At 38.9% G+C, this 27,659-nt stretch overlaps 1 protein-coding gene across 2 annotated transcripts in view; it reads right to left on the reverse strand.

Moving 5' to 3' along the window:
- The window catches only part of NEBL (nebulette), a 269,145-nt gene that overhangs the window by 130,456 nt on the left and 111,030 nt on the right, over window positions 1-27,659 (reverse strand). For both annotated transcript variants that reach the window (XM_082307588.1, XM_082307587.1), the window contains exon 4: window positions 14,718-14,825. In XM_082307588.1, coding sequence (XP_082163714.1) covers window positions 14,718-14,825 — 108 coding nt within the window. The remainder of the gene's footprint in view (window positions 1-14,717; window positions 14,826-27,659) is intronic.

The following is a 27,659-nucleotide window of genomic DNA, read 5'->3' on the forward strand; positions in this document are numbered from 1 at the left end:
TATAACTTTAAACAGTTTTCCAAAGGCCCTCAGTACCATTATTCCCATTTTGTAGAAAGGGAAACAGAAGTGATGTAGCTTGCCAGAAGCAACAAAGAGTGCCATCAGCAAGGTTAGGAATAAAGAGCAGATCTCCCAAATCCAGGTGTAACGAGCTGCATTGCCCTGTCTTAATACAAATCAGCAACGGTTGATCCATGCATTCAATTATGTGTAAGAGAAATTGTCTGACAAGAAACACCTAAGGTAACACCTGGTTAGACACTGAGGGCCAAAAATCTCATGGCTTTCAAGATCAGGCTCAAAACACGCATAAGATTTCTGTGAGGAAGTGCTGTTGACAGCTGAGGACCTGACTCGGTGGCCTTTACGACGCAACGTACCTAACTGGAGCGAGTTAAAGTGCTCATTCAACAGGAAACGCGTCCTGAAACCCCTCTCTTCTGTCCAGCCAGTCCTTGAAAACCAGTAAGAAACAGGATTGAGCAAATGGACCCGTTCCTGTGCAGTACACATCTCAGAAGAGAAACCAAGCATGGAGCAGGATACGCAGGTGAATGAATGCCAGATCCACAGGATACATTTTAACAGCCAGCTTTATTAGCGTAACAGAGGACTCTGTGCCTCAGCTCTCAACTCTCTCATTTTATTTGGAGTTGGTGTCAGAAAAGGTCATGTTGCAAAATATAAACAGATTGCTAACATGGAGCAGATTTCCTTGGATTGCCCAAGTTCCTCAAGTTGTTCTGGACCATAGGAATATCTTTTCCTACAGACACAAGCCTACCAGCTAACTCCTAAGTCTCATTTATACCTCTGGGATATACTCAATTTCCAAGTCTCATTTATACATCTGGCATATATTTATACACTGCTCCCAAAGCAACAGCAACCAGCATAGCTACATTTCTGGCTACCTGCCTTCCCTCCTGTATCACACATACATACACACAAACACACACAGGGACTGCGTGCCTATCTTCTGTTGATCCAGACTCAAAAATCATGGCAAAAGTCAGTTTCCACATCTGACAGATGCAGTATGTCATTCGCAAAGTTCAGGCCCAGCATATCAGATGCAAAAACTCCCGAAGTTATCTTAGTTACCTACTGTTAACATTTTGAGGCTCTATCAGTTGCAGCATGGCTCACTGGTTATGCACCAAGCTTTCCTGTTAGGGGTCTCTGACCAGGCTAATTTTGCATGTGGCAATAACCACCTAATCAATCCATGTCTTTCTAAGTCCTAATGGAGGACCTGCACATCCAGACATGAATCTTCCTCCTGACATCCTCCACAAACATAAATTACAAGTTTAGTGCACACACCAGACAAGTCTCAGTGACCCCTTGACAGGGCAAACAGAGGTCATGGAACAATCTGATTTTCAGCACCCACTATTTCTACCCTTCCACTTTCTGAATTTTAAAGCCTGTAGTTGTAGTTAGTATCACTCTCCAGTCTCACAGGAATGCAACTTTGAAGCGACTACTGGTTCCTAAGCAGGATAGCATAAGCAATGTTTCCATTAGCAAGTACCGCAGCACAATAGGAGCAGATCTCTAGAATGAAGCGGACAGAAAGAGGACAGAAAGCAGGGGGGAGCAGCTATGGTCTAGCTCTACTCTGGTGCAATGCACTGGATACACTTTGGTGGTCGGAGTGCATCATTCAGTTTAGTTTCATCTGGAATGAATCCACTTTGTATGCTCCAAGACAGTCCTGCAATGCCAAGGAAAGTGTGCTAGGATGATCAGGAGATTCACTTGAAAACCGCTAAAATGCTAGTGGGGCCAAAACCATCTTATTCTTGACTAATACGTGGTCTGTCAATTGCCATGGCCATGCAAGAACACTTGCATGTACGTAAGGAATATCTGTCATATCCCAGTTACCTTTGCACCTCAGCCACCAATTCAAAAATTTGCCATTCAAGACTCAGAAAGGCTTTCTCATTTCTAACAGAAAGGCCAGGAAGACAATCAGAAGTCACGAATGAAGCCTGTTGATATCAGAGAGGGTCTAAGGTCAGGTGCATAATTAATAATCCTTCTTAACTCTAAGTTTGTAAATTCAGCCCAGCTATGTATAACCAAGGAAGCAATGGGATGGTCACTGCTTGGTAGGGCTGAGCCACAGCTGTGGCTAGAAATGGCACAAGGTACTAAGCTCACTGATGGACTCACTGGTCTCATTGATGACACCATCATGGCTCTGTCACTGCTCAATAATGCATGCTTAGGGAAGGCACCTATGAAACAGTCTTCCCCTTGCTAAGATCCTCCCAGTTTCCTGCTATCAGCGTACCAGAGCCTTCCTGACCCTGCCACTGGATTTGGGTCACAACAGTTAATATTTCCTGATGGATTTAACCTTCACAAGCTTGTCTAATCCCTCTTTTAATGTATTTTATACTTCTAGACTTCACTGTCTCCTATATTAATGAGTTTCACAATTTGATTATATGCCACAAATTTGTTTTTCTTTTAAGTATGATGCCTGACAGCTACACTTCCTGGTCCTAGTTCGTGCCTTATAAGAAACAGTACATAATCACATTTACTTTTCCAGCTCTATGCTACCTGTGACTTTATAAACTTATTCTGCTTGGTCTTCTTCTTGATACTGAAAGCTCAATCCTCGTTTGTGTCTTCTCAATATCTTTTCTACCCATTTTCAATATAGGCTGATCATTTAATCTCCAATCCCATAATACTGTCAGAGCCTTCTATAACTTTTTGCCATCACTTTCATTGATAATTCTGCTCAATTTTCTATCACCACCAAGCTTTTTTGAGCCTTTCATCCATTTCATTTCTGTTGAAAAGGAACCTGACTGCTAACTGAACTTCTCAATTCAAGACAGCATGCCAGCTATTATCTGAGCCAGAAACATGCACTGCACAGAAAGGAATGCTAAACAAAAGGCAATGCCAAACAAGTGACCTCATTCCACGCCTGCTGCCCTTGCCCTGGTTGTATCTACAGCTCTCCTGGCACAGGCAAAGAAAACCTTTGGCCATTTTCCCTTGTGCTCACAACACTGCAGCCAAGGGCAGCCCAGCCCACACCAGAGCAGGTCTCCCTGCTGAGCAGGCAAGAAAACATGAGAGATGAGATGGAGGCACTTTCCCAGATTCTCTGAATCCTTCATTTCCCATCAGTGGTGCCTGGGGGAGCAGCACTACTGAGTGGCTCCAGCTCTGCAACAAAATGGTAGCCAATATCATTCAAGATAAAAGGTGACAAGGTGCCTTTGTCCCACTAGCTGAGAAGAGGAAGGAGCAGGATCCCTGCTCAATATTGGTATGCTGAGGCACAGCCTGAAGACACCCAGACCTTGCCCTGATGCAGACTCTGGGTCTTGCCGTAACTTCCCCGTAAGCCAATCCTCCCCTTTTTGCCCGAAGTCCACCTCTGCTGTGCCAAAACCCACACCAGCCACACTATCCTCCTCAGCTGCTTACCCACTCACTATTCTGGAAACTGGAAAGAGCTACCCAATTATGCCAAACCCTATAAAATCAGTTAACCTCGGCAACATAAATCATGCAGTCTGGAGTATATTTCTCTTCTAAAGAAAAGGGCTGGACTGGCCAAACTGGGTAAGGGTTCACTTTACACCATCACTCCCTGGTGAAGAAAGGGGAAGCCAATATAAAGCACGGGCACAGCAGGAGTGAAGCTCAGAAAGGCTGAGAACAACCAGCCTTGAAGTTCAAAACAACCACCTCTCAAATGATGTTTTTCTCAGACTAGACTTTCCCAAAGTCCAGTATTTAGTCACTACAGGGACTGAGGTTCAGACTCCCTCTATTTGCTGCCTGTGGCTTGCTTAGTGAAATATTCAGTATCTGCCCCTTTATACCTCATCTTTCTGACGGACTGAACAGGGTCACTAACTTACCAAGTGAGAAAAGACAGGAGAGAAAGAAATTAACTCAAGGCAGATCTGGAAAAAAAAAAAAAAACCTTCAGTTTTCCATTAAAATATTGTGGTTGCTAGCAGCAAGGCTATGTTGGTGTGAGCCAGATAAAGAACCTTTCAAAGAAGTACACAAACATTTCTGTAACTAAATCATTATTTGAATAATACAAAGAGCAGAAAACATTAGAAAGCAACACTTGTGTCACTCTAATCTGCTTTTTGGGAAAGTAACCTCTTATGCTCCAAGATCTTTGTAGACAGAAGCAGAAACGTCATATGCAAACTTTTGCTACTTCCCCTCTTGTGTTAGGATGGTTAAAAAGTTTATTCATTACAGTTACTGGATACACTTTGGTTATACTGGATACACTACAGTGCTGGCTTTGTCACAACTAATGTATCTACTGACAGGCTAAGAAAATCACAGACATATGTGTTAACATGCAAAAAAAAAAACGGAGTGCCACAGAGGACCAGATACCCCTGCTGTCAAGGTCAATGAAGTCTGTGAGCATCATAGAGTTGAGACATTCAAATCTCCAGTGATCAAGATTAAAGATGGTATTAGCTTTAGAAGAAGCAGAGCATCTTGTTCTTCAGCAGGAGGTTTACTGCCCAAGATGCTGCCCTAGCAACTGATGCACAGTACAAAAGCATCAGATAAGACAGAATTAAAAGCTGAAATGATAAGTGGGTAATGGACAATATAGGAAAACAAGGAAATTAGAAATTATCTTTTCCTTGTAAGCATTTAACTACTCAAGGATCTCCGGAGGTGCTTACTCCTGGTTCCCAACTTTTTGGCTAATTAATTTTTTCTCATTCTAAAACCTTCATTTTAGTTAGCTCCCAAGTTGAGCTACTATGAAGAGTTTTTATTTTCATTCTCTTTTTACTATATGCAAAAACCACTGGCTTCAAAAATATGTACTCATTAAAAATAATGAATTATTTTGATATTGCTTAAATATATTCAAGTGCCACAGGAAAAAGAAGTTGTTGGGGTTTTGTCATGATTTAGTTGCTTAGCACCACAACAGAAAAAGCCATATATTTAAATATCAGAAACCTTCCAAGTCGATTAAGTCTTGAAGTCACTAGTGTTTAGAAACTCATGTCCTTTAGTCAGATGACAGACTCGTGCTTACAACAGTTGCCACAAAACACTTTTTATAGTTGTCTTCATTACAGCTTGGAATTTTTCATTCCATAAACTACAGTACAAAGAGGCACGTGCAATACAGGCAATAGTGCAGCAAAATGTGAAAATAGCATAACTGTCAATTTATTGCTCACATTTACATGGCTGTTTTAGCCTCCAATTAGGATGTTTGGAGTTTTAAGTAAGTACATATTGACCTAGAGGTTTACTTCTGTATCTGTAACACATACATCTGTTGACAAGTTATTGTCAAGTAATTACTGTAGACTAAAAATGAAGTCAATGAAATGTTATGTTACATATTTGAAGACTATGTAGTAGTTTCTTAAATTACTGATGCCTTTCACATAAGCCTTGCCTTTCAATATGAATGTTATATCACAAATAGAAGATGAAACAGGACAGAAATTTCTTTTTGTTTTGTACCTCCTAACTAGATATTTCTATTTTACTATTATTTTAACCAGAAAAAGCCCAAGAGGTATTTTTCTAGACTGGACTGAACATTTTGATCATTGAGAAACAGAGCATACTTTACTGAATTAAAGTGTATCTCACGTAAAGTAATCAATCCAAACATAGGTTTAACCAAATACGGGTTCAACTTAAAATTTATCAGTGCCAGTGACATAAATGAATACAATGCCTTTCATTTGGGAGTTGAATGACACTGTTCTAATGTATCACAAATACATGTTTTAATTATCTCTCTGTAATGCTCAGCTTTGTTGCTGTTTTCTGAAGAGAAGCATGATAGGACATCTCTATCAAAATATTTAGGTTGTCATTTGATTCAATTCTACCTAAAGTCTACAGTTTTGCAACCAGTTTACAATTAGCATTCATTTCTCATGCATGAGTTGACCCACTTACGCAATGCAGTAAATCCATACCTTTGGGGATTTTTCTGGACGGCTTGTTTTACTTCCACCACACAACTCATTTTATTTTGTCAATATAGTGAGCAAGGTTACAGTCATCCTGCCAAATGTATTCATTTAAATTTCAATCAGAAAGACTATACTATTCCCTGTGGAACTTCACTGAAAATTTTAGAAACTTTGAGATGTATTTTAACATCATAAAGGCTCTATAACTTTTGTAATCAATTAATTTCATATGAAAGCAGTGATATAGAAGAAAATAAGCAAGTTACAGCAATTTCTTCTATAAACTTATAAAAAAGACTTCTGAAATCCTAAAAAAAACATAATAAACCACAATAATATATATTATATTTGCTAAAAAAGGAGAGAAAAGAGTTTTTTCTAACCAAGCGTATAGAATAAGGCCAGATGGAATAAGACCATTTAAGAGGGAGCTATGTAGGCGTCACATCTGTTTGCTTTGACTACCAGAGATCCACTTAACCTAAAATATTTTCCCATACATCTCTGAGGACAGTTTCAGCTTCACATTTGTGAGGGTTCTTTTGAGGTCCCTTATCCATCCTCACTGTGGGGATGCTGAAATGGAGCCTTCCCCAAGCAGAAATTGTCCCAAGGTCACATGCCATTCAAGTCAAAATAGATTTGTGTCTGACAGACAAGCACTTCCATTTTATACAATCTGCTGATGTGCCATTTTTCTCACACTTTAGTAGCTTACCAGAACTTCAGTATAGATTTGGGGTTAGTGTGTCAATGGACTTACCCAAAAGCCAATCTGAATTTACACATCTAATGCTATTATGGGCAGTATGAGATATAATAGGTCAAACAACTCACTAACACCCATTATAAATCCCTATTTTCAATGCTAACAGTTTTTCCAAATGCAGTTCTCTCTCTTGTCCAGGGGTTTGTTTTCCAGCTTCTCCATGGTAAAATGCTTCTGTTCTTTCTGGTGAAGACTTATACATCTTTCCACCAGTGTTACAAAAGAAGTAGTTTTATAACAATGTCACTGATGGACTCTAATGGTTTTCTGCTCTGGACCAGGAAGCTGATCTTCAGCAGGTGAAGAATGTCACCATGTTAGGGATATCTGTTTTACTACCCCCATGGAATGTGACCTAATGTGACTGGGTTATACATTGCTGCAAATTGAAAGTCCACCTGCTAAGTTGAACTTTTCTAGTAGTTAAAGTCAACTAAATTATTCAATTCCACCTGTACTGACAGATTCACACATCATAATTGTAATGAGTATCTGACATTCCAAAAAGTATCCTTCAACTTGGAATTTTGGGGGTCTAAAAATACTGTTTCTTCCCACATGTTGGGAGCTATTATCATGTATATCACAAGGATTAAGAAAGAGAGACGAACAAAGAGAATCTGAAAAAGTTATGAGGACAGATAAAGAAGTCAGCGCCACCCCTGATGAATCACGAAAACACTGCTCTGGATTCTCAGTGATCTTTTCTTCCCAAACAAACAGCTGTAAAATGCCCTGGCAAAGGTTGTACCCCTTTCTACCTCTAATGGAAGTCTGGCATAGAAGATAATGGTTTACTCTAGGTGCCACTTACTGGATTAGCATAAATACTTTAATCTCTGTGCTCTAGTTCTTCATGTAAATAAGGATGGCATAAAAGGGGATTCCAATACCTCCCCATTTTTAGACAACTCTGAAAACAATTTCATTCAATACAGTTAAAGAAGTGAGAAAGAAGCTTTGAGGAAAACTCCATAAAGAAGTTACAGGTTGTTTTTACAACATTTTATGGTGTGTGCATTATCATACTGTACAGTAAATAGACAGTAAATGAAAGAAAATATTTCAAAGTTGAATGCTTGGTGACTATTGTTCTACACAGGGATCAAAGCAGGAACAAGTGGATAAAGCAGCATGCCATTAAATAAAGACTTTTTACTGAAAGTGTAGGTAAAGAATTCATATACATAGGGGCTAATTTAACACTCTTTTTCTAACTTTGCATAATACTTTGATAATGATCATTAAAGAAAGATTTTTCTTTTTTAAGTAAAATACACATTGAGGTTTGAAATGCATTCTCAACAGTTTCCAGTTGCTCACTTAGGACAAGTTCTATCTAAAATATTACTTACATTTCCTTAGACTCATCATTTCTTAAGTATGTGTTCAGTCATTTTACAAATTTCTGAAAGCTGTACAGTATATGAAATCTATATAAAAATCTGCAAAAAAAACTCATAGTCATTGAAAATTAATGTGATTCTTTTGCTAAGTCATTTCTAAAGCATTTATTAGGACTCTATATTTAAAGGCAGAATTATTTCTACTTACTCCAAATGAGAACTCAAAAAACTTCAACACAGAAATATTAGAAAGCCAAAGGACCTGGGGCTTCTCAGAATTTCCATTTGTATGTATCTATACAAAGCAAGATTAGAAGAGAAATCCAGAAAAGGGACAAGGTTGGACATGACCTTATGCATGTATGTTCACTGCACAGGAGCACAATAGAAACTCCATCTTCTTGCAGAGATACACTTGTATTAGCAATAGAAATGACATATTCTGGAGTTGTTTAGTCTGAAGAAGAGGAGGCTGAAGGGAGACCTTATTGCTCTCTACAACTACCTGAAAGGAGGTTGGAGCCAGGTGGGGGTCAGTCTCTTCTCCCTAGTAACAAGCGATAGGACGAGAGGAAATGGCCTCAAGCTGCGCCAGGGGAGGTTTAGATTGGATATTAGGAAAAACTTCTTCACCAAAAGGATTATCAAGCACTGGAAGAGGCTGCCCAGGGAAGTGGTTGAGTCTCCATCCCTGGAGGTATTTAAAAGACGGGTAGATGTGGTGCTTGAGGAGTTTAGTGGTGGACTTGGCAGTGCTAGGTTAACGGTTGGACTTGATGATCTTAAGGGTCTTTTCCAACCTTAATGATTCTATGATTCTATGATATTCAGTATACTAGCTTCCAGCCAAAAAACAATGCTGTTGAACACAACTGGTAGATGCTTAGTCACATGAGTTATATGCAGCATATTTGAAATGCAGTTGTGTGGAATTAAGTCTACAGCATACCAAATAATGCATAACTCCTAAAGTTGGAGTTCACATTAAACTATCAGAGGAACCAACAGAACCAGAAGGCAATTGGTACCATGGCGCACCGAGCCTTCCACACCTGCTATGGGCATGCAGCACTTCATACACTGGTCAGCAAGTGCTATTCCGTCTATGTTAGTAGACACAGTTGTCATATATGATTAAATGCATATTTTCCAAATGTAACAACAACAACAAAATCATGCTAAGGAATATAAAGACAGTCAGATAAAGTGTGAATCACTTCAGAAGCAGTAAAATCCCAGCATTGCGTAGAACAATATAAGCTCTTTTTGTATGTGATTTAACATGCTTACCCAGTCTCTTCGTTGATGTGCCATGGTTGGTTTTGTGAAATGTAGACATTGATGTTGCTGTCAATTTTTCTTGTTCCCTTTCATGCTATTCTTCTCCTTCACTTGAATTCAATGGACGGAAAAAAGCCCTTAGAGACGAGTATCTGCAGGCTTTACGCTGTGAATCCTACAAATGGAGCTCCGGGCCTTATTGTTAACATCTTCTCCTGCCAACTTTCTCTACAATCTGTTTTGGCAATTTAAGAGACCATTTTATGTTTGAGCAAGTAAACAGGTTGAACAACTGTGCCAATAGCTTCCAAATACGGAGCCATGGCTCAGTGTCTGTTAGGGACAGCTTCTAATTTCAGATGTGCAGATATGCACAAGTACAGCAGCAATGTAATTTGCTTCCTCCTTTAACTGCTACATGAAGACATATTTATATCACATCTGAGGTAGTACCCAATTCCTTATCATTTGTGTCTTTCTCCAGAAGACAGGTGTTTAGTTGGTTCAAATTATGGGGGAAATCCTGTCCTCTGCTGCTTCCCCTGAAGCTGTATAAATTTAACTGGAGGTAGAATGTGACCCTTCATACTTAAAAAAAAAAAAACAGGCACCATATTTCATTAAAGACAATGAATACATAGCCTTTCTCATTCAAATCCACATACACCACTTTTGAGAATGTTACAAGATTTTCATTTATAAGAAAATTCTATTGTATATAATAAAACATTACATCTAAAGAAAGTGCAATTTTACGTAATAATGCAATGAATGTTTAAAACACTGTTTTCACACAAATAAGCAAAAAGCTCTTTTAATTTACTTCTTGGAATCAGGATGTTAAAAAACAAAACCAAAAAAAAACCCAACAACAACAACAAAAAAAAGACTGGTTGACTGTATTTGTAGCTTTTCCAAAATCAGCTGGATTTCATGCTCTCTCTCTGCATCCAATACAGGCTTCACTAACTTCAGTGAGGAGTTCAACTCCTGGTATATGGGGGAGGCACCTCTATTCCCCAGGGGTGATGCAGTGACCTTCTCGTTACTAACTCTACTGTCCTTCCTAACTTAAGGTCTTCACCAAAATAGGATACCTTGGAAATGTGCTTTGTAAACCAAATTTAATTTGTTTTCTTATTTTCCATTTTTACCTTAAGGAATAGTTTTAATTTCATATACAATCCAAACCTCCTGGAAAATGAGTCACATACATATAAATGAACTGCATGACTCCATTTTGCTAGCTCTCACAGGGAAGAAGGGCACAGATGTGCGCTGCTTCTTGCTCCCACATGACTAAAGTTCATAACAGCATGAATGTGGAAGTGAGAAATGCTTACACGGGCTCTCAATGTAATGAAGGCAACCACTGTGAAAGCTTCCATGCACCCTTCCAGCCATACAACCAAGCCAGCAACTTCTACTATCCAAGCACTGGCCTTTATCTTAATGAAAGCTTCACACTCCATCAATTTGTATGGACACCTGTTTTGTTTTATACTTTGCAGACATTTACCAGGAACAGATTTAAGAAAGAGCAACTTATTTCACATAGGATAAAACATGCTTCAAGCTATATATCTAGACATAAAAGTGCAGTGGCAGTAAGCCGCAGCTCATTGCTGCAAACTGCTGAAAGTGTTCCATTTCCCCAAAGGAAATATTATTAGATTGAGTTCCTACTTCTTCATTTAGCCACATGTCATGACAGATCACTAAATAGACTTTTGCCATCTTCTTTAATTATTCTGTTCCTTTTGCCACCTTAACTTTTTCCTTGTAAAATCAGTTTACAGTTAGCTCACTGGAAAAATCACCTACAAAAATACATGGCATTTTTTTCATTTTGAGAATATTTGCATTCATATTGAAAATCCTCTCAGAGTTCAAGATGGACAAAAAACACTGCAAGGTCTTTTAACAAAATTAACATACTTCTCTGTGTGAACAGTATAAATTTTGTGTGCATTAACTACATATTCAATGCCAAGAAACAGTGACATCTGCAGCAGAAGTGATGGAAATTTTATATTTGGAATAATTGAAAAAATATCAATAATCTTTTATAATACTTATAAACATATATACTTTTTCTAATACTTATAAACATTTTCACACATATTAATTTGTAAAATTTATTTAAATTTTAAAATCCCTGCTCAGCCATGCAAAGGTGCTAAAAATCCTGCAAACTCATCAGTAAAAAAAGCTGCTTCGTTTATGCAGCTTTCCCTACATCAATCTAGACTAGCATGGTAGTATGTGTGGTTTACACCTTTCAAGCTAACTCAGTGCTAAGAAGCTGTAACAGTCGTAGCTTGGAGCAGCTGAACCTGAATGTCCCGGAGAGGTTTCGTGATTCGAACAAGCATGTTGTATATCTGCAAAATTAGGCTTTTAACGCTAAAAAACATGAGACACCAGGATAAATTTCATTCTTTTCTAAGAAACTCCATTCTGCTCCTGATACATCCATTGAGCCACAAAATAAATTCCATGAGTTTGGTCTAAGTCTTCAGAGGCAGGATTGCTGGTGGCAAAATAGGAACCGAAATCCAACCTCCTCCGTCAACCCACTCTCCTCCCACTCCCTCCACTATCTTTTTTCCTTGCGAGGTTTATATTGATAGCATAAGAGATTCTTTAAAAAGTCAGAGCACTGTGCTAATATTCATGTATGCTGCAAAACTTAATATCAGGACAAAAAGACAATATTTTACAAAGAATTCTGCTAAATAACATCTATTATAATTAGTTTTATTTTGTTATTTATCTTCATCAAGAATAGCTACACACTTAACTGTGCTCACTTACCCCTTCAATGAAGTTGTTACAATTTTGTTTCAAATAGGCTCTTTGAGAAGTTTCTAATACTTCAAGGTGAAATCAAAACAAAACTGAAAATTAAATACATATATTAGTATTCTTCCATTTTTCTATATATTAAAAGTAAAATTATTTTAGAATTATTAAAGTGCTTACCTTTCAGTGTCTTGAAACCTGAATTAGATCCTTATTCCATGATGTATACTGTTTATCTGATAAATACAGAAACTACTCTGTGTGGAATGCATTCCTATAACACAGGAGTTTTCTAACTACATTCAAGTTGTGGCCTACGCAGAATTATCTTTCTAGGGTATAATGCTACAATCAAATTATTATTTTAGTGTAAGCGTAAATGAAATGCAACTTCTTTTATCATGCACATTTTAAAATTCCATTTTAAAATACCCTTCAACATTAATTATTTCTAATAGAGTCCATGACTTGAAATCTCTGTCAGCTACATACATCAAAAAAAAAGAAAACAACTCTGTATTGTTAAGGCTGAATGGAACAACTCTGTATTGTTAAGACTGGATGGAACACATCTATGTTGTTAAGACTGAGTGGTTAGGAATGAAGAGACAGGAGTGGTACATCCAACCACCAAGAAAAAAAACTAGAAGTAAAGAGAAAAACACTTTTCACATTTAAAAAGATATTTCTGGGTCTGAAAAGGCAGGTAGATACCTTTGGTTCCGGAGCCAGACAGTATCATAAATCGTGCAACAAGGTCTTCTGCTAGAAGAGAAACGCCCTTGTCCCACTCAAAAACAGACAGGAAGAAAACTCTTTCCCATTTCACAAAACTACTTGTTTGTTTTTATTTTCCGCCTTTCCCACAACAGAAAACCCAATATGCTTTGAACAAAAGAGAGAGAAAGAGTATGCAAGTGAGCTGTGTCATACTCTTCTATATTCTAATGTTGAGGGTACTGGGCTTGGGAGACCTAATTAAATTTCTTGGCATGCCAATATCCAAAACTGAGTACCATAGGCCTGCTGTAGGGTACTCCTCTCAACCTCTCCTAACAGAACAGACCCATGCAAGGGATTAAGTATTCATCAGAGCATTGCTCATTTCAGCTCCTTGATGCGTTCCAGAACTACCCCACACAAAAGAATCACTCTTGCTCGAGGAAGCTATGTAGGTCATGAGAGGACCTAATTTAAGTTCCTGGTCTGAATAAAAAATACAGCTAATTAAAACCAGGGACTCGCTGAAGTTTCCCAGATCCCAAATGGAAGTCTTAATGGCCGTGCTTTTTGCCACTCTGAAGAATACATCTTCCTCTCTCACAAACCAGAAATTTCAGTTAGCCCCAGCATTAACATAAGATAACGAGCTTTTGTTCTCATCTTATCTACGCACAGGAGCATTTGCACGGTTCTTAAATTAACAGTCCTCCCCATTGGCCAAGGCTCCAGGAAATGAGCCCCACTTTTTCACCTCAAAGACCAGCTCTGGACATCAAAATCTTAACTAGTGAATGCTTCAGCAAGAATGGTACATGTCCATTGCTGTGATAAACTAGTACTTTTCAGTGACTCTTTTTTTTTCAATAACATACCAACCTGAAAAAAGTTTTTCCTTTCCAGTAAATAAACTCCATCATTTTCTTCTGATTGTACTTACACTGAGTGCCTCTGATGCCATGCTGTTATTTTATTACTACGAGGAATGATTCAAAAAAATTTCCCAAAATAATCTATGGAGATAAGTTCTCGCTGTAGAAGAACGATCAGGAAGGAAGTGAGGACAAGCTAATGGTATTGATTCTGTATCATTTCTAGCTCCCTCTAGTTCTTACCTATTTCATACATATCATAACTTGCACTACATATCACCCAATATTCCATCATGCAGTGAGTCAGACACGCTATAAGGGAATACAATATAAATAAATAACTTTCCTAGTGAAAACATAAGTCAGGAAAAGTCCCATTTTTAAAAATCCCACTCCTGAAAGCATTCTGCATTCAAGCTCTAAGCTAATGAAACACAGGTCAATTTTTGCTATTTGCCATTCCTTTCTCATCTTGCAGAACATGGTCTTGCATATAATTTCTTTTAAAACTCAGTATCAAAATTGTATCTGCTTCTAGAAAACTCCATCTTGCCAGTTATGCTAATTCTGACAGCCCCTGCTAAAAAAAGACAAAACTTTACAGCTTATATAATTTATATAGTTCATACATAAATAAAAAGTTACAAAAGTACTCTTACTTGCTGGCAAATCTATTAAAAAAGCAAAAAGTGTCAAATCATTTTAGTATAGAAAACAGTTTGAGCATACTTGCTGAAAGCTGGAGAGGTGAACACACATTGCCAATGTGCTGTACAAGTCCGTGGTATACAGTTACACACACTTCAAAATCTGACATACACAAATCGGTCACCAAAATCAGATTCTTCACTCTCACAGACTTCATCAGAAACACCAACAAACACGCCTTTTCTTAGACACACTATTTCTCCATCTACAATCACTTTAGGTGGCAGTCACATACATTACTGATTTGTTCCTGAGTCCTTTTCAGTCTTTGTAACTCGGGCGTATCGGTCACAATACTGAACCCTCTTCCTTTGCTTTCTTCAAAGTCTCTTTTGTATTTTACCTACAGAATAGAAAATACAGAAGAACAGGGTTGTTTTCATTTTCCACAATGTGCCCCTAGCAATGTAGCAATTCTTTTTTTACTGTAAATAAAGCATTTGTGAAAGGCTTTCAGCCCTTAAAGGAGAAGCCTGCCTTCATCCACGAACACAGATAGGCAGCAACTGGACAAAATTCTGAAGTGCCTGAGCAACCGCCTCCTCCGGGGGAGCCATGGGCTCACCTCCACGTGCTCTGCAACTGTGGAAAGATCACTCTCCGTGGTCGTTTCATTCTCAGCAGTAACCACAGAACTACAGGTGCCAACATAGCATCAAGCAAGCACTTACTTTCACACAAAAAACAGCTATAACTAAATCTGGAGGTTTTCTAACACACAGCTTCACATTTCAGCCTCTCTTCATGATGAGTCTACCAGTCTCTTCCCTGGCTGAAATATGAATTACATGTTAAAAAAATGCTGCATGAAAAGAGTATTTAGAAGATTGCAAAGTCAAACATTCATAAGTTAGGGAATGGCTGCCTGTACAAGCTTAATTTGTCCCTCTTGCACATATGCTTTAGGATATTGTCTCTAATCAGGTATTCATATATTACCCTTTGACAAGGCCCCCTGCTTTATTCTGTACACAGCAGAGATGGTTCCATATGTGGCTGTATCCTTTTTCGGACCAGACTATCCAAATCCTATCGTCAAGGTAGGGATATTAGTTTCCTCAGAAGCTTTTTTATAGCGCTCATCATAGTCATTAATCAGTCTTCATAATGCACCCTGAAAAGTAGGAATGGCATTATCTGCACTTCTAGGGCAACCTGCAAACTGAGGTGAAAAAAGCTTAATTTCCAAAAACATACAGAGGTCTCAGGGTGGTCACTCTCAGATTCCTAACACTTGAATATGTTCAAATTATGGACTTAAGTTATTTGTACAAATACCCAGTACTTCTGCAAATCAGTCTTGGGGATCTCAATGTCAACATAAAGAAACAAGATGATATCTGCAAAGTCTTAAGTCACTCTTGAGCAACAGACAAAACTGTAGCAAAGATGGAGTTGGGACCCATGTCTCCACGGATGGTTTCAGCTACCTTATCCATAACAACTTCCTTTTACTTCCTATGTCCCCTGCTTTATGCACTACACACATCCAGATTTTGCAACGCATGGGAGAGCAGTAGTAGAAAAAGCAGTATTCTCCTTTACATAACTGATAACCAGAAAACATCCAGCTTATGCACCAAACTTTTAGTTCAAGGTTGGCTTAGGCTTATTTCACTAGCAAGCGCTTAATGTTATGATGGTGACATACAGGAAAAAATACCCCTAGATCACAAAAGCAAAGTTTCACAAGGCTATAGAATACAGTTTGTCCTGCCCACCCTAATCCTCAATGTGTATGTTCATAACCTTTGCTTTCTCTTTAAATGCAGTTTTAGTGTACATAGTTATCATTGTATATAGTTCACGTGTAGGCCCATCATACAAATCCTTGAGACACAGCAGTAAATGACCACAGCAACAAAGTACAATTTTTCTTGTGTTCCACCTTTAGAGTTAGCCAAAATCCATACACAAACGACTGCAGATTTCACACAAGTATATTCTTTTCACGCTACCCTGAGACTATGGAAACAGCACTTCCACTCAGGCTTTTGAGGAAAGCATGGGCTGGTAGCCCATGACTTTCTGTTCATCACCCTCAGGTTCAACCTCTGCACCTTTCCTTCCATTTGACCACCATTATCAGGTATCACTTTGTCTCCCTCTGAGCTTCTAAACTAGTCTAGTCCATCTCTCCATGGCTTCTTGCTAAATTCCTTTATCAAATGTACTTCAAATACCTTTCTCAAATATGCTTTTTCCACTGTCTGTTATCTCCCTTTACTTCTACCAAATGGCTCTCCATCTTCCCACTGACTCTCAGAGGCTCCCTTGAACATACTGGGTGGACGTAATATTCCAGGACTGCCTGACACTAAGAAAGAGGTCTTATGAGTGTATGTGAACTTTCTTTATTTGAAGTCATACAAAACTTGATCAAATTTGGACAGACTTCCATGGGCAAGGACATGTGCCTAATACAAAAGACTTTCTTCCATCTCAGCAAGTTTCAACTCCTCAGCCCTAAATGCTAAGACAACAGAGCTGTTCAACAAGAAAAAAAAAAAAAAGGCATCAAGAATTTCAAATAAGGGAACAAAAGTTTGTCCTAGTCTCAGCCTTGGAAACAGCTGAATATTTTGCATAAAAATTCCAAATTTGGCCTGAGGCAGAAAACTGACATGGAAATGTTCTGTCTTACTGCTTAAAGTTTACCAGAATTATGAGCGAGTGAACACATAACGAGAAATGGGCTCAGCCCTGCCTATAAGAGAGATTACCTATTGTTAGAAAGAGCATTTCCTGTTATTAGTTCCAAATGTACCAGCCATTAACTTCAAATGACCTTTATTCATCTTACAAAGGAACAGAAGAAGAAGAGAGGGAGAGAAGTAGATAGTTTTAACTTCACATTATTTTAATCCTTCAGTCAGATAAAAAGGGCTCCTACTCTCTATTAATAAATCACTTCACAAGAATAAGGTTAACTCTATCCTTCAGAGCAACTATTCTGAAATCATAAAAAAAAAAAAAATTTAAAATATTAGCAGAGTTAATATATGCATTATTAGATTTTGCTATCTAACTTCAAAATGTAGTTTTAAGTTATAAAAATCACAAAGAAATTCAATGTTTCACGAAGACCACATCTCAGTGAAATGTGGCCCACTAAAACCACTAGCTGTCATAAGTTCAAAAGAACAAAACCCCTCAGTTTCCAGAAAATGCCAAATAATAAAGATGCCATCAGTCATTCAGAAGTTGGATCCAAAAAAATCCTATTCAGTATCAAGAATACATATGAATGAAGAGGGAAGAAAACTGCTGACTGACCTCCAATTTTAGATAATTTAAAAATTCAAGTTTTTCTTACCCAGAAAACTTTGAGTTACTACAAAATCAGGGACTAAAATGCAATTTAATTGCTTTAAACCAATTCACAGTAGAAAAGAATATTCTATACAGGAGCTGTAAATATCACTACAATAAATGACAACTGCATATCAAGTCTGGCTGGGATGGAGGAGTTAACTTTCCTCATAGTAGCCCATATAGTGGTGTGTTTTGTATTTGTAGCTAGAACAGTGTTGCTAACACACCAGTGTTTTGGCTATTGCTGAGCAGTGCTTGCACAGCATCAAGGATGTCTCCCCAACCTCACCCAAAGGCCAGTAGGCTAGGAGTAGGCAAGGGGTTGGGAGGTGACACAGCCAGGACAGCTGGCCCAAACTGACCAAAGGGATATTCCATATCATAAAGCATCATACTCAGGAACGAAAGCTAAGGTGGGGGGAGGGGAAAGGTGGGGGCGGGGAGGCATTCATTATTAAGGCATTTGTCCTCTGAAGCAACTGCTATGAATACTGAGGCCCTACTTCCTAGGGAGTGGCTGGACATTGCCTGCTGATGGGAAGTAGAGAATAAATCATCTTATTTTGCTTTGCTTCCATGCACGGCCTTTGCTTTTTTCCCATTAAACTTGACCCACAAGGGTTGTTTTATTGTATTTTTCTCCCTCTGCCCTGCTGAGGAGCGGGAGTGAGAGAGCAGCTTGGTGGGCACCTGGCAGCTACCCAAGGTCAACCCCTGACAAACTGGAACCCTTGAAATTTAGTTTTAAAATGGAAATGTCTATAATCCCTAATGACTGAACCATAAATGCGGTCATTTCCTATAAAGATGCTTTTTAGCAAATCACCACCAAAATCCTAGCCAGTGGTTCATAATGCCTCCCTCTTGGCTCCAAAATTCAGTGCAGTCTCACAAATGCAGAGCACCCTCAGTGGTGAGTGCCCTGAAAAATTGATCCTTTGAGAAACGTGTGGCATAAACATTAGAAATAAAACAGTAATAAATCACCATAAATGAAAAAGTTTTAAGTGAAAATACTTTATGAGAAGTAATTCTGCATAGACTGACAGCAGAAGGACTAAGTGATCCAACAGATCTTTAACAAATCAAACTTCTCAGATTCATGACATCAACAAGACATCTTTGAGAGGCCCAAAGACAGGATTGTGTAAATCCATTCACAAGGTCAGCTTGAAGCAGCCAAGGACAGAGGGTCGATCTTACTCCGTACATAAAAACTTATGCTGGAGAAAATGCTGCTCTTTTTTTTTTTTTTTTTTTTGCAGGTATACTTGGTACTTGGCAGCAAAGCCACCTGTTAGCAAAACAAGATTAATTTTTCCTGGGAAAAATACACTGAAAATACAAATGGAGCCTAAAAGATTGATTATTCTCTTTGGTTTTTTGGCACCTACCCTTAGTCCAGACTCATTTGCAATCACAGAAGCATGTATCAGTTGAACAAACAACATAGGAGTCCAAAAACACCAAACAAAAAAAAAAAAGTAGAGCAAGAATTCAACATGGTGGATCCTCATGCTCTTATCATCACTGGAGATCTGTGAATAATGCCGACCTCAGAAACACCCATCATTCCATCTCTATCTCAAAAAGATACTCAGCCACTACAAAGCAAATATTAAATCCCCAAAAGCTAAGGGAATGTCAAAGCTGGTTTCCTGTACCATCTCTTCTCCACTTCCCTGTACAGACCAGGTAGCTATGCCAATAATCTGCTGCCAAAATATCCCCTTTCCTTACTCTGATACACTGCACAGCCCCACAGACCGTGGCATCATCAGGCCTGATGTCCAGCAAGGAAGGAATAAGCAGGGTAGAATGAGAGGATGGGACCCCTCACATCACATTTGCCCCAAGAGGAATGTTCATAGACCTACCGTCTTTACCACACCCTGAATATTTATGAATTTGTTTCAGTATGTTGTGTTTCAGGTTTGCCCAGAGCCATCTGCTCCTTCTGTGCCCAGCACACACAACTACTTCTCAAAGGTCACCATCTGCTAATACACTGGTTTTTCACAGACTGGCAAGAAATCCTCTCCCACAGTACAGGTCCTAGAGGTGCATCTTGCAAAGATGCCTTTGTTTGGATCTGCTTCTTCCATAGAGCATCTTTGTCTGTTGATTTTGCCTTGATTTATCTTGCTTCTTACAAACTTAACGGCAAGACAGAGAAAAAATTTACTCTGTAAATTAGCTTTTTATGAACATGACTAAAGAAATGTCTACAGGTAAATCAAACATAAAGAACAATTCCAGGCTAAACTCAATAAGACTTCCTTTTAGTTGACTAATCCCTCTTATGAAGGATCCCGAACATTATCTTATCTGAAAAAGCTAGGTTTCAGTCTTCACAGCATTGTCTGTCTTCTAACACTGCCAATAGCTCTAAATCCCATTCATCTCCTGCTCATATTAGAGGTACATTTAAGTCCCATCTAAGACCCAACAACAGTCAGTACCCAATCTGCCCAAGCATTGCTTCTCCCAATAGCAGTAAAACATAGTCCTCCCACTGTCACTCAATTCGAACTATTGTCCACAATAAATCTAAACAGCCATCTGGAACACAGGAACTGGGAATGGCCCACAGGGCGGACTAAGCTGTCCTCAAGATTTTTGTATGAACTGGAAGCTATAGGTTGGGCATTCCTTAGGGAAGTCAAGGAGCTATGGACTCCTAAAAGGCCACCGATGAATGAGTTTTGCTGGAACAAGGGACTGCAGGGTTAAAGATTTCATTCCCTTAGTTTTACTGTTCTTAGTCAGCTATAGGAATCTGTGTTAAAAAAAAAAAAATTGCAGGGAGTGAAATAAAAGAAAACAAAAATCCCCTGAGACTGTATTTTGCAATTTTTTCAAACAGTCTTCAGAATGCATACAGTCATATTTTAGAAATTCTTCCATTTAATATAGTAAAAAGGCCATTTTCACAACTCAAGGCTCTGAAGCATACATCGTAATAGTTGAAACTTTCTGAGAGAAGAAAGTTTCTCATTTAAAAATGTTTTAAATCTGAAAAGGCCAGCACTGCAACACTACAAAGAACATTCACAACTATACGGAGTAAAAAGGTTCAAGTGCCATCACTAACATTAAATATACTGTCTTTCTATACACATCATTCAAACATTGGGCAAGTCTGTCTGTGCTACCCTGTAGAGTACGCCTGAGCGAGTCTCCGACCATCTGCAAATCTCTGCACTGTAATTCCCTGAGGACCTTCACAGTTGTGCCAGGGAACTACTTCTAACAAACAAAAAACTTGGAATCCACGTCAGAACAGTTAAAATGTTGGATGGGTGCAAATTAAAATGTATAAATAATAACTCTGGAGATAATGCCTCTATAATGCGGTCTCTTTATACTGAGGATGGTGAGAGTGCCTCACAGAAAAAGCACAGGCAAAAGCGTTCCAGACCCCGGGATCTGCAGGGACAGGAAATTGGAGGCAGTGAGAGATCAACAATTTCAGAATGAGAAAAAGACGAAGTCCTCCATTTGGATGTATCACAACAGCATGTGAACAGTAGCTGGGATCCAAGTAAAATTACAACTGAAGAGAGGGTGATCTGAGACTGTTTCAACAGGCTTACATCCAAAGAAGTCACCTAGGTTCCACTTCATCAAAAGTTATTTCCACTGAAACTACTTAGGTATTTCTGCCCAAGAAATTATTTTTATGCCACTAAGTATACTGCTCAAGTGCCTTGCACCTTGTTTTGCTATTGGGCAAAGTGGAAGTCAGTCATATCCTTTTCTACTAAAATATAGCACTAACATTTTCCAAAGTCTGCACGCACAGAGAAGGCGACATAAAGAACAAGCCAGTGGCAGATCAAGCTGTTTTTACCCCACTTCCACCAGCAATTACCATCCATTCAATTTGCGAAACAAACTTTACATCAACATTTTAGAAGCAGTAAACAAATTCTATGTAGAACTGCAGCTGAGGAGAGCTGAGGTTGCAACCTTGATGTCAGAGAAATACTGTCAGATCTTCTGTCTACTTCCTATCACTTGATATATTCTGTGTTTGAACCAGTTTATCTCCAAGGAACAGAAGTCTGAGGAGGTGAAGGATTTCTTACTCTGCCACAACAGAAATAGATCTGCCTTTACCATATCTCATCTGCAGGCAGAAAACGAAAGATTGACATATATATATATATATATATATATATATATATATATATATAAAATCTAAATGCAACTTGATAAATTACCACAAATTTTAGGACTACCCTCAAAAATGAAACTAGTGACAGCAAACTCCTCCAAACAGAAAGATAATCATCAAACATAAAGGCAGTAAGGAAAAAAAAAAAAAAAAACCAACATTTAAATGCCTCATGTATAGATTTGCTAGACCCTGGAATATGGTTTTAACTCCAGGGTCTGAACTAAACATACAGTCACTGTCTTGCTGTTCTCTCCATCAGAAAGGAGAATGGTCAGGCAACCACCAAGAAAATGAAGAACTCATGAGCTGTGTACTCCGAAGGAAGTACGCAGTAAACCACAAGCGCATGTGAGCTTGCTCTGCCTGCTCTCCAAGGTGGACAGAAAATGCGTAACTGCTGGTTGGCTAGGGCATCAAGACTGAGCTAGTAAGTCCTGCTGAGAGGCAGGATATGTTAGCTTGGGCTCAGCGCCATGCAAACCATGGTCACTCAGCCTTTAGTTGGCTCATAGTACTAGTAGAGCTCAGAGGCATCTGCCCACTGGGTACCAGAAAGATATAACCCAAAAATGCACATCCACAGAAAAGACAGGCAGCCACAACAACAGTTCTGGGGAAAAAAAAGAACCCCAAACATTCCCCCTCCTGCAAAACCCCACCAAATAAAAACCCCTAAAACCTACCTAATAAATCTTCCAAATAACACAAGGGCCATATTGGTCCAAAGAGTGTAGAAAATTTCACACAAAGAATCAAGCCAAAAACTGAACTAAAAATACAGCATGGGATGTAAAGAAGTTTGACCCCAGAAGGGATGTAAAGAAAACTGACCTCAGAAAACTGTAATACAGACCAAGGGTGCAAGTTGTAGTCATATATTACAGAAGGTAACCAAAACAAACACTAACAGGCAGCAGAAGCCAGCACATGATACGTGGGGGACAAGGGGGAAATCTGTAAAACTTTCATGAACAACAGCCAAAAAATCAGGGAACATTCGTTGCTGCAGCAGAAGAGAAAAGCTGAAATAAGTCCAAATGAGAGCAACCAGAATGCAGTCCAGAACATAGTGCAGAGGAAAAGAATCTGAAAAATCTAGATTTGAGCAACGCAGACATGCAGCCATGCAGGCGTTACAGAAAATAAGAGGACACAGTGCAATTATACCCTCTGGCCTCTGCTAACAACTTAGTAAACTTGGGGTGTCCTATGTCTGTCACTCAGATGCCATGTAGCTGGCACCTTATATACCACTCACATTAGTAACTATCCTCATGTCTCATTATCCTACAGCTTCTCTTGTCTACTTCTTTAGTAAGGCCATGCCATCTCTTTTTCCACAGAATTAATGGATCACTTGCCTTTAGGTGGTCTTATGGAAGCTCCTTACAACCGTTTATTCTGCCATTTATTGGTTATTTCTTGGAAACTGATACATCAAGTGGAAGCCAGCAGTGCAACCCTGGTCGCAAAATCCATGCCTGTTGTACATACCCTGTGCCCCCTTTGCCATATTAGTTGCAGACATCCCGCGCAGTCGGTTCCTCTGTCTCTGTATAACCAAGGACAAGGGAGAAGGACTACCTACCTTTTCCATTTAACTGTAAGCAGATTCTGAAATCCTTAAACTTTTTCTGCCCTCCAAGTTATCTTTCTGCCACTCAGTAATGAAGATAAAACCCCAAGCTATTGAAGACACCATGAAGGTACCCTAATGCTTTAGAAGGAACTTCCTTTCTAAAAGTTGGAAGTAAAAATGGAAAAAAATATGAAAGTCCATAAAATCAACTTCCAGTTAATGTCTGCAGCTTGCCACCCACAGATTAGTTTTAGTTAAACTCTAGCTAGAACATGACAGTAAACCCCATTTTTTGAGACTGTAAATTCTCTGTTTTGTTCTTCATTTTAAAGCTGGAAGGAAAGGAAGGTGAATAGAAAATGATACATTTAAGAAAGGCAGTTTCATACCAGAAAATACATAGCAGACAGTTGAGCCTTGTATGTTTAAATTTTCATTTATTTTCAACTCTTAATGTTGGATATTCTTCATTTCCACTGCAGAGGGGAAAAACACAGAAAATATTGTTTTGTCCTAACATTCCAAAAACTATCAAAAGACAGGGGTTTGTGAAGATGACTGAATCACTGCAAATGTTAATCTTTGGAGTAGTCTGTTAGCTGAATCACTTAAAGGGAATAATTTTGTATAGAATTCAGTATGTAGGCAGCCCCCTATAAATGCAAATCTAATATTTACATCATCAGCCTCTCAAATATCGTGATAACAAGCAGAGTAAAACTGTTAGAAACATAGGGAAGTCATACAATTCCAAAATTACAGCCAAAAGATCAAAAGATGCCAAAGACCACCAGTAAAATCAGTGTTGCAACTTGGATCTGAGTGTCTTGTCTTCATCCACTGTGATGCTTGAATCATCTGAGTATATGGTTTCCAATACCTTCAAATTGTTTGCCTCTACACCTAGAAAATGCTTAGACAGGTAATCTACATCATTCACAAAGAGGATACAGGCTCATCACCCCGGAGTCCCTGGCTCGAGCACACACTACCCCCATGCACATCAGGAATTGGACCCCAGTCCTGCCACAACTCATGGGGAAAGAGACACAGGTTGTCCTAGGCTCTGGAAGCTGCAAGACCCAAGGGATAGATATCAAAAAATCTTAGCCACATGCTCAGGGGAAAATACTACAGTGAGAACATGATAACTTGGGGATAGTTTTGCAGTGATGACGGTAACAGGCAAATTAGGCCATTCCATTCGTCAGTTATCTAAGTAAAATGGGCAGTAAAAATACACCCCGTCACCTCATCCCTCCCCCGTTAAAAACATTCGCTGCTCAGACTCTCACTTTAAGATCCTTAAACTGAGATCAGATAATTAAATCATCCTCCAAGCCTGGCCTTCAATTTTATGATCTTCTCTAGGAGCCTCAGCTAAAGTTTGTTACAGTTAATGGGAAAATTATGAGAAATTTTAATTTATCCCTGAATACAGCCATTAATCCAGTGAACTCCTCAGATGATGATAACTGACCAGGAAAAGTGGGATCATTGGACAAAAAGCAGATGTCTCTAATACAGACACCTACACACAACCTCATCAACCTACCTACTTTTACAGTGAAGGGAAAGAAAGAGGCCTTTTCAAGGAACAACTCAGCTCATCCTGAAGAAGATATTTAAAACGTCTTAAAAATACTGTTAAGATGTAAAAATACATCTTAAAAATACTGAAAACACCTCTAGATATCTTTAAAAGACATCTAAAGCCAGGTGAAATGAACTCTGTCCAGAGCCCCAACACTCCCCATCATGTTGTCTATAGAGCTCCTGTCATGCTGTGTTTTCGTAAGCTGCTTCAAAGTAAATTCGTGACCAGTTTCCTGAATCTGCAGAATTCTAGAGCAACACACAGATGCTGGGACTGAGTTTCGTGTGGGATCAGTTTTCAGACACAGAAACTATCAGCTGCGTACAGCACAGTGTTTTTCAAATTGATAGCTGAATCACCAGATTTTTTTCAAACTGTGCCTGTAGAGCAATATGTAAAACCAAACTAAAAGAGTGGTTATTTATGACGTGCAAAGGAACGAGAAGGGCAAGGTACCCTTTAAATATATCCATTATTCATTCCTACTGAATACACATGACTTCTGCTTCAAACAGCGAGGGCTATGTTGTGAGAGATGCCCTTCTAATAAAAACAAGGCAGGAATGTTAGTACCAGAAGGTTCCCTGCAGGCTAAAAAGTGACAGTTGGCTGGGCTAGGATCAGAGCAAAAAGTGGGGTGTAGCAGCAGGGCCTGCTTACACACAGAAAAAAGCAGAAAGAAAAGGAAGGCTCCACAAATTAGAGAAATTATTCCAGAAATGAATGGAAACCTTAAAAAACAACAACAACAACAACAAAACAAAAAACCTCTTTCAGAAAAGGAAGACCAGGCATCCTAAAGGAGCAGATAGAGGCTGTACATTGCATTTCTTATCAGAGATGTTAGCTAGTAACAATGAGCAGGAGGCGAGGGAGGGAAGAGAAAGAAGAGAACAGTTACAAATCACACCAGTTGTAAAAACTGCTCCCTTTGTTAAATGGCAGTTAGTGGAGAGAAGGTGGGAATTTAAAGGAGGATCTTTGTTATTTAAATGCTATCCTGTGCTGCTTTTTCAAAACTTCCTTAGAAATGTATAATAAAACCAACTATTTTTTAGTTCCAAGCACTAAAGGCCACAGACTTGGGTTTTGGGTTGGGTTTTTTTTTCCCTCTACTGACCAGGGGAAACTAGGAGAGAGGTCATTGCCTCTTACAAAAGACAGGAATGACTTTCCTAAATGTGTATATATCCTATCTTCTGATTGCTTTTAGATTTTGAAAACATCTACAGAGATGAGCGTTATCATTACTGTAAAGCCTTCTACTTGTGAAACAAAGTAGACTGATGAAAATAACTTTGTGGTAACTTTCAATATTGTTTATTTTTCTTTCTCACCTCTAATAAGCAGGAACTTATCCCTCCCAAGACAATCTAATCTTTTTATTTTAGGGGACGGAGAATAGCAGCAGGGATAGTCTGACAGTAATGATACAAACTGTATGTGTCATTTGTATGCAAGGAAATAGGAGGACTGGCACACAATGTTATAAAAACTCTGAAAGATGCTAATTTTCTTAGATATGAAATGGTTTGCATATTTTTTAGAGATTTGTTTATCTGGCAGGGAGAAGGCTCAGCCTACATTCAGCCAGCATGCTATCCCCTTTTTGGTATCTCAGGAAACATCATATCCTATAGGTAAGATGCAACAGGGGTTTTGGTCCGCCCTGTTCAATTCATCTGTGTGGGGAGGTATATTCCATAGAAGGCAAATACAGCTTCTGCAAGCAATACAGCCAGCCTGCACAAATCAAATAGGCTGAAAAAAAGACCCATTTAAATGCACTGAAAAGTTCATTAATTGCAGAGAATTTCATCCAAAGCCCACAGGACTCTCATGTGCTGGCATAAGAGGAAAAGGCACAATTTCTGGCAATTGCACAATGTGCTTTCCAACATACTTATTTGAATTATAGAGATTAGATACAAACTTCCCAGATTCCAAACAATGATTGTCCTTTTCCTTGATAATTTTTAATATTTTCTGCTGTGGGGAAATGCAATTACTCATAGCAGTAAGTTTGATCCTCAGCTCTACTGTCAATTTCAATGCACACTCACATATTTTGAGAAATGGGAAATATTGCAAAATTAGTTCTAATATAATACAGAAAAGAAGTCTGAAGACAAACACTGTCTCTTCACAATGGAAAAGTCCCAAAAAGCAACATCCTTGTCACTCCGTGCAACTGCCTCTATAAAGCACATTTGAATCATTATGCCTTGTTGCTTAAGCAGGCCAAACAGGAGTAGCTCTGGGCAGGTGCTTTATGGGCAGTATTTCCACCAAGACATTGTTTTTATGTTATTTTCCTATCACAAAGCTTAAACACACATTGTAAGTCCTGCCTGCTGGAAAGATATGACGAAGTATTTTCCATTTCCAAAGGATGGGAAGTTTTGAAGGGAGGCCATTCTGATGTCTTTTCCTGGAAAGGTCTCCCACTGCTGAACTGGTGCACTGTAATGGGACTGCGTCCAACGTACTGTAACCAGCAGGA

This window comes from Platalea leucorodia (assembly GCF_965183815.1).
Source record: "Platalea leucorodia genome assembly, chromosome: 1".
Classification (NCBI taxonomy): Eukaryota; Metazoa; Chordata; class Aves; order Pelecaniformes; family Threskiornithidae; genus Platalea; species Platalea leucorodia.